At 42.4% G+C, this 12,262-nt stretch overlaps 1 protein-coding gene across 2 annotated transcripts in view; it reads right to left on the reverse strand.

The window, feature by feature from the left end:
* Window positions 1-1,470: 1,470 nt before the first annotated feature.
* MRC1 (mannose receptor C-type 1) overlaps window positions 1,471-12,262 on the reverse strand; it is a 40,676-nt gene continuing 29,884 nt past the window's right edge. For both annotated transcript variants that reach the window (XM_072154210.1, XM_072154209.1), the window contains exons 23-30: window positions 12,042-12,144; window positions 11,087-11,322; window positions 9,586-9,751; window positions 8,937-9,086; window positions 7,123-7,239; window positions 6,829-6,996; window positions 2,669-2,704; window positions 1,471-2,204 (exon numbers count right to left, since the gene is read on the reverse strand). In XM_072154210.1, coding sequence (XP_072010311.1) covers window positions 1,963-2,204; window positions 2,669-2,704; window positions 6,829-6,996; window positions 7,123-7,239; window positions 8,937-9,086; window positions 9,586-9,751; window positions 11,087-11,322; window positions 12,042-12,144 — 1,218 coding nt within the window. In that variant the 3' untranslated portion in view covers window positions 1,471-1,962. The remainder of the gene's footprint in view (window positions 2,205-2,668; window positions 2,705-6,828; window positions 6,997-7,122; window positions 7,240-8,936; window positions 9,087-9,585; window positions 9,752-11,086; window positions 11,323-12,041; window positions 12,145-12,262) is intronic.

Below are 12,262 nucleotides of genomic sequence, written 5' to 3' on the forward strand. Positions count from 1 at the left end.
AAGCAGGACTCACAGGCTTTCTCTATATGGGGTGGGGAAAGCAGGACTCACAGGCTTTCTCTATGACTTGGCAGGAGGAGAATGACTCACAGGCTTTCTTTATGAGTTAGGGGTAAAGCAGGACTCACAGGCTTTCTCTATGAATGTGCTGGGTGAAACAGGAATCACATGCTTTCTCCATGAGTGCCTGGAAAAAGCAGGTCTCACAGGCTTTCTCTCGGAGTTGGCAGGAGGAGAATGACTCACAGGCTTTCCCTATGAGTTAGGGGTAAAGCAGGACTTACAGATTTTCTTTATTAGGGGGATGAAGCAGGAATAATTGAGGGATGCAGGACATGCAAGCTTTCTCTAGGACTAAGCCGGGGAAGCAAGCTTTCTCTATAAGTAGTCAAAGGCACTCAGTTTTTCTCTATGAATGGGCGAGCAAAACAGGACTCACAAGCTTTCTCTATGAGGGGGATGGGGAAAACAGGACTCACAAGTTTTCTCTATGAGAGGGAGGGGAAAGCAGGACTCACAAGCTTTCTCTATGAATGGGCGAGGGAAACAGGACTCATAAGCTTTCTCTATGAATGGTCGAGGGAAGCAGGACTCACAAGCTTTCTCTATGAATGGGCGAGGGAAGCAGGACTCACAAGCTTTCTCTATGAATAGGCGATGGAAGCAGGACTCACAAGCTTTCTCTATGAATGGGCGAGGGAAGCAGGACTCACAAGCCTTCTCTATGAATGGGCGAGGGAAGCAGGACTCACAAGCTTTTTCTATGAATAGGCGAGGGAAACAGGACTCACAAGCTTTCTCTATGAATAGGCGAGGGTAGCAGGACTCACAAGCTTTCTCTATGAATGGGCGAGGGAAGCAGGACTCATAAGCTTTCTATATGAGTTGTATGGAGGAGAAAGACTCACAGACTTTCTCTATAAGTTAGGGGTAAAGCAGGACACACAGGCTTTCTCTATTTATAGAGGGATGCAGGACTTGCAATATTTCAATAGGAGTGAGTGGGGGAAGCAGTACTCATAGGCTTTCTCAATGAGTGCACGGGAGAAACTGGACTTTCTATTAAAAATTTGGCAGCAGCATTTTACATGATTATGTTAAAGGGGTCGTTAAAATCCAGCAAATAATTGATATTGTTTGCGTAATAAAAAGTTCTACAATTTTCCAATATACTTTCTTTATCAATTCCTCACGGTTTTCTAGATCTCTGCTTGCTGTCCTGCTATAGAAAGCTTCTATGGATAGAAATCTGTCCATGGTCTTGTGGTGGACTGGCAGGTGCATGAGCCATTAGTATCAAATGGCCCCGATAATAACGGCTCGTGCACCCGTGTGACATCACAAGGACCATGGACAGAGCTCTATACTGTGAAAGTCAACATAGAAGCTTCCTATAGAATGACAGCAAGCAGAGATCTAGAAAACCTTGAGGAATTGATACAGAAAGTGTATTGGAAAATTGTATAACTTTTCATTACACACACAAAATTAACTATTTGCTAAAAGTGGACAACCCCTTTAAATCCTATTGAGTTGCTTTGAACTGAATGACTTCTAATCCTCCATGTAAAGTTATTCTTGTTACTGAAAAACTACAGTAAAACTGAAATAAAAGTAATCAATAGAAGCTAAATTTACAAAATGTCAATAAAATTGATTCAATCGGGGCTGTCCCATTGTATAGACATTTTTATGAATAATTTAAGTCCTTGCCACTCTGTGTGCAGAATGGCGCAACCACCTACCTAGCCAAAGTGGCTGCTTCTGTGAGAGTCACTTTTGGCTACGTTTTTTTTGTAGGGTGTAAATCACACAAATCAGATACAAATATAAAACGGCCCTGTCCGGTGGAGATTCATGAGCCAGTCTTAGTCCTATGGATGGATATTTCTTCACATTTGAGGAATGTCGCCTCGATCCCTACAAAGTCTTGTACATTCAAGGTCAAGTTCTATCAAAGAATTAAGAAATGGCTCGTTCATTTTGCTCGATGTTGTCCACTAAGACGTTTGTATCGTTCGAGGGGGGCGCGCGGCTGCCGTCAAAGTACAAGGAGTTGTTGAAACTGGTGTCGGGCTGTGACTTGTTCTGTTTCCTCCTATATAGAAAGTAAACTGCGACAGTACCACCAGCGATGACCACTATCACCAGGAAGACCACGCCGCCGGTTATGCCATGGGAAGGCTTGTCTGCTTTGTTTTCAGCTATAGAAAGAAAAAAATGTTATACAATAGAGAAATAATACAAGTGCCAGACTGTTAATCATAAGACCAAGTACTGAAGACACTGAACAAGCAGGACCAAAAATTGTGAATGCAGGATGGGGGTGTAGGATGTGTTATTTGTGTGGGCTGGTCTGTAATTAGAGGGTGGAGGGTGTGTTTATGTTAATTTGTGGGCGTGATTTGTTTTCAGCTGTTGGTTTGTGATGTGGTAGGGGGATAGTATGTTGTGTTACTTAATTATTTAGGTGTATGTGTTCTGTTTTCTCATTTAAAAAAAGGGGGGGGGGGGTGCTATGTGTGAATGGGGCTGGACCAACAGGTGAGTTTGTATATATTGTATACAATGTTTGGTTTATGTTCTGTGTTATTATGTTTTACATTTTAATAAAAGATCTACAGGCAATAAATATCAATTGTGCAGATATAAGTGGAATATACGTTACCTGGTTTCTCTATGGGCTTCTCTGTAGGAAGTGGAACTGTAAAGAAAGTACATAATAAATTATGAGACAGATAATTGGGGATTGTACAAGTAAAAACACAACAATAGATATTTTGTATTTTAGTTTATATTAGGAATTCAAATGAGCTCTCCTCAAAAAGGAAGAAAGCAAAAATATCACCCGTAATGGGAACTACGTAGACTCTTGAGATGTGACGTGCCATGTTTGCCCAGGAGGAATATTTATGCATTATGGGCCTATTGCATTGTGGGATTGTTTTTGTCTTCCACTGCACATTATGGTGTCTTTATACAATGAATAATAATAATTCTTTATTTATATAGCGCACACAGATGACGCAGCGCTGCACAAAGCATGTCAAATTGGTCCCTGTCCCCATGGGGCTCACAATCTAAACAACCTACCAGTATGTTTTGAAGTGTAGGAGGAAACCGGAGTACCCAGAGGTAACCCACGCAAACACGGAGAGAACATACAAACTCTTTGCAGATGTTGACCTGGGTGGGATTTGAACCCAGGACCCAAGTGCTGCAAGGCAGAAGTGCAACCCACTCAGCCACTCACTGTCATAAAATAGACCCTCTTCATTGAGATTTCCAAGATTGACAGATTCAACAATGGCGCCCAGTGCTCTTGATGGATGAGAGCAGGTTCACACACTGGGTACATGTGACAGATCTGACTGGAGATATGGACTGGGACATCCTCCATTATGACCGGTTTGGCAGTGGGTCATTAATCTTGTGGAGAGGCATTTCTTTGTAGGGCCATATGGCCCTCAATGTACTAGCCAGAAGTGATACAGGCACATGGAGGCCATACATACTACCGAGCCTCATCAGGAGCATGACTAGACATGGTAGGGAGGTCATACAGGCACATGGAGGCCACTTATACTACTGAGCCTCATCAGGAGCATGACTAGACATGGTATACTACTGAGCCTTACAGCAGCATGCCCTGGCATAGTAGGGAGGTCATACAGGCACATGGAGGCCAAACGTACTACTGAGCCTCATCAAGAGCATGCCCAGTCATTGTAGGGAGGTCATACAAGCACATGAAGGCCACATATACTACTAAGCCCTACAGGAGCATGACCAGACATTGTAGGGAGGTCATATAGACCATAGCTCCCAACCTTCCCGATTTTGACAGGAAAGTCCGGTTTTTCTTACCTCTGCCCCGCGTCACGGGCAGCTATGAGATTGTCACGGATTTTCCCCCCAGGTCCCGCATGTCCCGGCGCTGTGTCCGCATAGTAAATACTTTGAAAGCCAGAACTCACAGTACAGAATGGCTTCTACAGACATCGGGCAGGGAATCCTTTTCAGAGAAGTGTCGGGTTAGCGGAGAGCAGGGACCACGTCATCAGGCTCAGATCTCTATCCATATATGGTCACTGCATTTCCTAGGGTTCCCCAGAGCAGACATCGGGCAGGGAATCCTTTTCAGAGATGTGTCGGGTTAGCGGAGAGCAGGGACCACGTCATCAGGTTCAGATCAGCATCTCTCCATATATGGTCTCCAGGGCTTCCCCAGACACAAGCTCTTTATTTAATTAAATTAAATAAAGTTTTACCCAGGCTGAGATTCAAACCTGGGACCCTCTGCACTGTAGACAGGAGCCTTAACTAACTGAGCTATAAGCCCAGTGATACAAGGCTGATGATTTCTGGTAACTAAGAAGTGTTATCTGCCATTGTTACACTGTGACACAGACTTACTGCACTAATATATAGAGAGGGATCTTCTCAGAGATTATTATTGTAATTATTGAGACTATTATTATTATTATAAATGTTATTATTTTTATTATTATGGAGACGATTATTAATAATAGTAAAAATAATAATAATAATCTCAATAATAATAATAATAATCTCCATAATAATAGTCGCAATAATTACAATAATCTCTGAGAAGATCCCTCCCTTTATACCAAGGCATTAACCCCTTAAGGACGCAGGGTTTTTTCGCTCATTTCTCACTTTCCACCTTCAAAAATCCATAACTTTTTAATTTTTATGTGTACAGAGCTGTGTGAGGGCTTATTTTGTACGTAACAAATTTTACTTTCCCGTAATGTTATTTATTTTAACATGCCGTGTACTGCGAAGCTGAAAAAAAATCCAAATGTAGAAAAATTTAAAAAATTTCTTGTGGGCTCAGTTTTTACGACTTTGACTGTGCACTCAAAATAACACCTCAGCTTTATGGGTTGGTCGCGGTGATACCAAATTTATACAGGTTTTATTGTGTTTTAATACATTTTAAAAAATTAAACGAATGTGTACAAAAAAGAAAAAAAAAATTTTGCCATCTTCTGACGCTAATAACTTTTTCATACTTTGGCGCACGGAGCTGTGTGAGGTGTCATTTTTTGTGAAATGAGCCGACGTTTTCATTGCTACCATTTTGAGGTCTGTGCGACATATTGATCATTTTTTATTCCATTTTTTATGTGATGTAAAAAGGTGTAAAAGTCGCATTTCGGAAATTTGGGCGCCATTTCCTGTCTCGAAGGTCACCGCCGGCCGTAACCGTTTTTATATTTTGATAGATCGGGCATTTTGGGACGCGGCGATACCTAATGTGTCTGTGATTTTTACTATTTATTATGTTTTATATCAGTTCTAGCGAAAGGGGGGTGATTTGAATTTTTAATATTTTATTAATTTTTTTTCTTTTTTTTTTCACTATTTTTTAGACCATCTAGGGTACATTAACCCTAGATGGTCAGATCGTTTCTACCATATACTGCAATACTTCTGTATTGCAATATATGGCACTTTTGCAGCTCATTCATTACAATGAGCCACTGGCTCATTGTAACGAATCTGCAGAAGCCAGATAGCTTCGGGTCAAACGAAGACCCGAGGCTACCATGGCCACCGATCGCCGCCCCCCGATGACGTTCGGGGGTGCGGCGATCAGAATAAAGATGGCGTCTTTTAAATGCCGGCGGCGACGGACCGGTTAATAGCCGCGATCGGTGCAAGCAACGACTGCGGTTATTAGCGGTGGGGGTTTGCTGCAATATGCAACAACCCCCACCCTTGTATGAAGAGGACTTAGCCCGTGAGCCCTCGTCATACATTCCCTGTACCTGTAAGGGGTTAAATCTGTGTCACAGTGTAACAGTAGCAGTCACAGTTCTTAGTTACCAAAATTCTAATCCTTGATAATCACAGAGGTAATAGCTCAGTTGGTTGGGGCACTGTGTTATTATTGTTCATGGACACTGCAGGTTCTAGGTTCAAATCCCAATGAGGATAATTTTTTATTTTTTTTTTAATTGAGATTATTTTTATTATTATAATATGGCTAAAATTTGGGGCGTGGCCAGGAAGTGATTGGGGGTGTGGCTTAGGGGGATCACCGCGGCACGCTACACGTGCCGCCATTTTGTCCCTCTTTCCCTTTCACAGATGTTGGGAGGTATGTATAGACACATGGAGGCCACACATACTACTAAGCCTCATAACACACACACAGAGATGACACATACTACTGAGCCTCATCAGGAGCATGCTCAGGCATTGTAGGGAGGTCATACAAGCACATGGAGGCCACATATACTACTGAGCCTTACAGCACCAGGCCCAGGCATAGTAGGGAGGTCATACAGGCACACGGAGGCCAAACTTACTACTGAGCCTCATCTAGAGCATGCCCAGGCATAGTAGGGAGGTCATATAGACACATGGAGGCCACACATACTACTAAGCCTCATAAAGAGAATGCCTAGGCATTGTAAGGAGGTCATACACACACACAGAGATGACACATACTACTGAGCCTCATCAGGAGCATGCTCAGGCATTGTAGGGAGGTCATAAAGGCACATGGAGGCCACACACAGTACTGTGCCTTGTCTTGAGACTTTTTCACTGACGTTGGATCAGCCTAAATTTGATTTTCCTATTTGAATTTGTGCATTATTCCAAATCCTGTTCTCCATGGGATATTAATTTTGATGTTCTTCATTTTTTATCTTTTATTGTTCTTAACACATTCCACTATGTAATGAATAAAGATTTGCAACTGGAATATTTCATTCACTGAGATGTAGGATGTGATATTTTCGTGTTCGCTAATTATCACCAGATGATGAGGGCCGCCCCATGGCTTCTTACCTTTAGGCTTCTTACATATATAGCCTTTATATGAGGTGCAGTAAATGTTATTCCAGGTCCCCTTGGTGGCGTACACTTCCACACAATCCTCATCTGATTGATCAGAGGGTTCTCCTGTATTCCAGTTTACAAAGTCCATGGGCGTCGAGTCTAACCAAAGCCATTTTTCTACAAATCAACACAAAATTTTGTATTCATTAGGTTTGTGTCTACAACCTGTATGGACCAATCCATAGAGTATAAGTCTGCCAAAAACTAAAATCAGTATTGAAATAGCAGGGACTGAAAGTTTACCTTCCACATTCCTGTATAACCCAATCCAGAATGACTTCACTCTGTCACTGAGCAGCTCGATGTGATGGAAGAGGAAATCGGATTCAATGGAATCTTCCACTGATGCTAAATTGGCACCTGGTCAATGAAAGGATATAGAATACACATATATAACCTAGTGTGTATGAAACCACTATATAGTAAAATAGACAAACTCCAAGGAAGGAAGCAGCACTCCAAGATAAATAGTGAATACTTATTCCACCAGTGGTAAGTACTACGTTTTGGCTGACTCTATGCAGCCATTCTCAAGCATGAGAATGGCTGCATAGAGTCAGCCAAAACGTAGCACTTACCACTGGTGGAATAAATATTCACTATTTATCTTGGAGTGCTGCTTCCTTCCTTGGAGTTTGTATACATATGGGATCCTGAGTCAGTTCCTTGAAGCCTGCACCCTCATTGGATTTAATCCGGTTATCCACAGTGCTGCTCCTACTACCTATTTATCTAGTAAAATAGACAGATATAATATGAGTTAACAGATTGAAAAGTGGAATGAGGTTTAAAACTTATGGCTCTATATATAGTACTTATATATAACTGTGAGTTAAAACCATATGAAAACTAGTAGATGGGTCCAAAAACTCCATAAATGTCAACTCAAATGGAACTTTTCATTATCAAAGTGTCCTATATGCAGGCTGCATGTTATAGAGCAGGAGGAGCTGAGCAGATTGTACATAGTGTCCTATCTGCAGGCAGCATGTTAGGCCCCTTCTACACTAGCGAGTGTGATGCGATGAACTCGCATCACACTCGCAACGCAAGCTGCCGGGAACGCACGGCCCGAACCCTGCACCGCGGGAGTGAACTCAGCATGTCAGTTCACTCCCGCGGTGCAGGGTTCGGGCCGTGCGTTCCCGGCAGCTTGCGTTGCGAGTGTGATGCGAGTTCATCGCATCACACTCGCTAGTGTAGAAGGGGCCTTATAGAGCAGGAGGAGCTGAGCAGATTATACATAGTGTCCTATCTGCAGGCAGCAGGCTATTCATCAGGAAGAGCTGAGAAGATTGTACATAGTGTCCTATCTGCAAGCAGCATGTAATATACAAAGCCATACAGTGCACATAGTGTAGTTTGCACTAGTCTTAGTAAATGTGCCCCATTGTGTCCTATCTGCAGGCAGCATGTTATAAAGCAGGATGAGGTTAACAGATTGTATATGGTGTCTTATCTGCAGGCAGCGTGTTATAGAGCAGGAGGAGCTGAGCAGATTGTACATAGGGGCACATTTACTGAGTCCGTCGGACGCATTTCCGTCGGGTTTCCTGAATTTTTCCATTTTGCGCTGAATTGCCCAGGGTTTTTGGCGCACATGATCGGATTGTGGCGCATCGGCGCCGGCTTTCATGCGACACAAATCGGGGGGTGTGACCGTTGGACAACCAGACTGTATCGGACAAACCGCAGAATTTAAAATTCAAATTGTGTCGCAAGAACAAGCACTTACATGCACCAGGAAGAAGAAGGTGAACTCCGGCGGACCTGAGCGGGGAAGCGACACATGCACGATCTTAGTGAATCGTGGCAGCTCCAAATCCTTGTCAGACATTCAAGATCGGCAGCATCAACAGGACGGGTAAGTAAATGTGCCCCATAGTGTCCTGTCTGCAGGCAGCATGTTATAGAGCAGAAGGAGCTTAGCAGATTGTACATAGTGTCCTAACTGCAGGCAGCATGTTATAGAGCAGGAGGAGCTGAGCAGATTGTATTTAGTGTGCCATTTGCAGGCATTGTCCTGTGTATCTTATATGTTTGCACGAAGAACTCACCATTTCGTAGACATTCCATGGATGATTGAGCCCAATTTCTAGTGTATGAGGATTCAATAAGATAGCAATGGCCCCGGAAGGGTATCCAGGTTTTTCCACCTATTTCTGGGCATTTTCCTGGTTTTTGAGGTGGATCAGTGGGAGCAATAACTGCATAAAATAATAAAATGTTAAGTATAATAACATGTTGTTGTCAGCATTTTTAGTACAAAATCCTGGTGAGAGAATATGAATTACAGGGCATAAAAATTATTTTTAGCCAACAGTGAACTAATTTTTAACTCCAAACTTCAGTGTTTTTTTATAGAACACAGGGTAAAAACTTTACAAATATTTATAGGCCTTTTTAGGTGCTTCCTGACACCAATATACTCCTAAACTACTGCAGCATAAAGTTCAAGACCTTTTAACTTGCCCTGGTTCCCTATTTCAATTGGGAGAATCCAACAATGAATAAGCTCCGCCCAAGAGGAACTACATAACAGCTGCCAATAGTATGTATACACCTTTATACTACTTTATATATATATGTATGTAGATTCAGCATAGTAGTGAACATTTTACAGTTCCACTTTGCAATTTTATCTATAAGGAATTCTGTCATATCCCCAACTAATCCCAAATCCAATACAGTTTCAGTCCATTTTACCATTAGTCTGTTTGCAGATTGCTGAATAATTCACATCACATGACGCTGTCTTCCATTCTCCGTCGACGTCTACATAAACACAGGCATTTCTCTTCTTCGGTTCCCCGGCCGCCCATTTTGTGTAGCGAAGCCTCCAGTTATCAATCCAGCGGTACATATCACCAGTCTAGGACAATTATCAGTAGATGTGATATTATTAAGGGGGGGTATCTCATCAAAAATATTTAAAACCTATTCACAGAGTAGGTACTAAATGTATGAACGGTGATGGTCTGATTGATGGAACAACCCTCCACCCAACCTTTTATCTATTACGGTTGATAATTATGGATATTATCCAGAGCAGGGTCTGTACAACTAACAGACAACCATAGATATCTCTTTTTGGGTTAATAACCTTGTCAAGAGCAGGGTACTAGGTATAGTATAGATATGTATGTACCATGTCCAGCTATTTAGTGTCTATACAGGCGCTCCCCTACTTAAGAACACCTGACTTACAGACGACCCCTAGTTACAAACGGACCTCTGGATGTTGGTAATTTACTGTCCTTAGGCTACAATGATCAGCTGTAACAGTTATCACAGGCGTCTGTAATGAAGATTTATTGTTAATCCTGGTTCTTATGACAACCCAACATTTTTAAAATCCAATTGTCACAGAGACCCAAAAAATTCTGGCTAGGGTTACAATTATAAAATATACAGTTCTGACCTACATACAAATTCGACTTAAGAACAAACCTACAGACCCTATCTTGTACGTAACCTGGGAACTGCATGTATATATCTGTCAAGCCCAACGACTTTGGAGGAGATATCATAAGATTGGTATAAGACTGGTGCTCCCCTTGCAACTAATTTATTAAAATGCGGACCATTCATAGAAAATCAGTTGGGGGTCAGGTGGCCACGCCTTCTCCCATTAAGAACCACCCACTTTTAGTGCCACGGGTGCTGCAAAAAAGTCAAATGTTTTGGTATGGCCACCATGCTGCATGAGGCACAAATGCCAACGTCTAATCACTGCTCCGTTCAAATTTGGGTCTCAAGTAGAGATGAGTGGACCTGATATTTCCGTTAAGGTTCGGGTTTGGCCTGTCCGACCTGGACATATTGCTGGATTGGCAGCTGAACAGCAAAACCGGCAAACTGAATCCCCTAGCAATTAGCCATGGATATGATTGTCTGGTCGCGCTGGCCCAACCCTGAACCCAAACGGGAACATCTCAAGACCCTATTCATAGTCATCGTTGATAGTCAGACCCTCACCTACAGATATTCAGCAGCAATTAGTCCCTGATTCAATTCTGGCAAAGAAAACATCTGCATGTGAACATCTCTCCTTGCATCCGAGTCCTTGCAGGTTTCCTCCGGATACATTAGTGATAAGTTATCAGTCCTCCTATGAAGTTGGAATGCGATTGTGAACCCCCATGAGGACAGGTCTCCAATGTAAGTCGTGAATATTTTGGTAGTGTATTACCATTAGTGAATATACCTTGTTGGTACTGGTCAGGCCGATCCAGAAGGGCTCCTTATGTTCAGCTAAGTGAAGCTTCAAGTAAGATGTGGTGTATTCATCCAAGATGCTGACTAGTTCGGAGTCGGAACTCTTGCACACCCGGCGCGCTTCGTCCCACTTCATCTTGGTTTTCACAAATTTGTAGCTGGCATCTTTATATTTGTACTGGTTAGTGGTTGAAGGTTTGGTAGGAGCAACTGGTATACTGGGATCTGTTAAAGATCAGATAGAGAAGGGCTCAACGAAGATGAAGAATATAAGAGGTCAATTAAAATCTCTATGGGTTGTGTAGTCCGAGTGACCATGGACTTGCTTCAGTTTACCAGAATTCAGCTGTTCCGATTTATCCAAAGGGAACCCCCATTAATGATGGCCATTGTTCTTAGGCCTCAAGCACATGACCATTTATGGTGGCCATGAACTAGCCACAAAAACCGCAGCTAGCTCATGGCCACCATAGAGGTCTGTTGAGCTGTGTGGCCAGTTCCTATTTCTACGGGTATGGGTACTCATCTTCCTATGGAGAACTCACCACCTCCTCCATCTCCAGGAGCTTGCACTTGTTTTTTGCACTTGTTTGTGTGAATGAGGCCTCATAGAGAGAGGTGGTGTGTACCCTCTAATTTTTGACCTCCAGATTTTTAACTATAACAGGGAGAGGATGAATGGTAACAAAAAATCTTCCTCAACTACTAGACGACCCCCTGTTCCAGGACTACAGGAAAGTGAGTGCATGTCTTTCAATCATGTGTCCATTCATCCAATCTCTGTCTCAATCATCTGGCCATACTGTATACCTGTATAACTCTGATAATGTAATACTCAGACCCCCAGGGGTTTATGGTTTTGCCCATCATAATGACTTCAACATCAATTTTTTAAAAACTCTTCCCATCTGTACTTGAGTTTTAGCAAATCTTTTGTAGTCTACCTGGAGATTTCTGGCAGATGTAACCTTTGTTCAGTTCACACTCTTCCTCGGTCCACGCCCCTGCGTCTAGTACAACTCCACGCTTCATTGAGACGCAATCAGTCTGCCGTAAAATATAGGTATAAAATAGTAGTCAGGAAAATCTGAATCTTTTCGTTAGTCTGGTTCCTGCCTCATGGGTTTTAAAGTAAAACCTTGAATTAGAAAATGCAGACAGGGTT

This window comes from Engystomops pustulosus, chromosome 5 (genome assembly GCF_040894005.1).
Source record: "Engystomops pustulosus chromosome 5, aEngPut4.maternal, whole genome shotgun sequence".
NCBI lineage: Eukaryota > Metazoa > Chordata > Amphibia > Anura > Leptodactylidae > Engystomops > Engystomops pustulosus.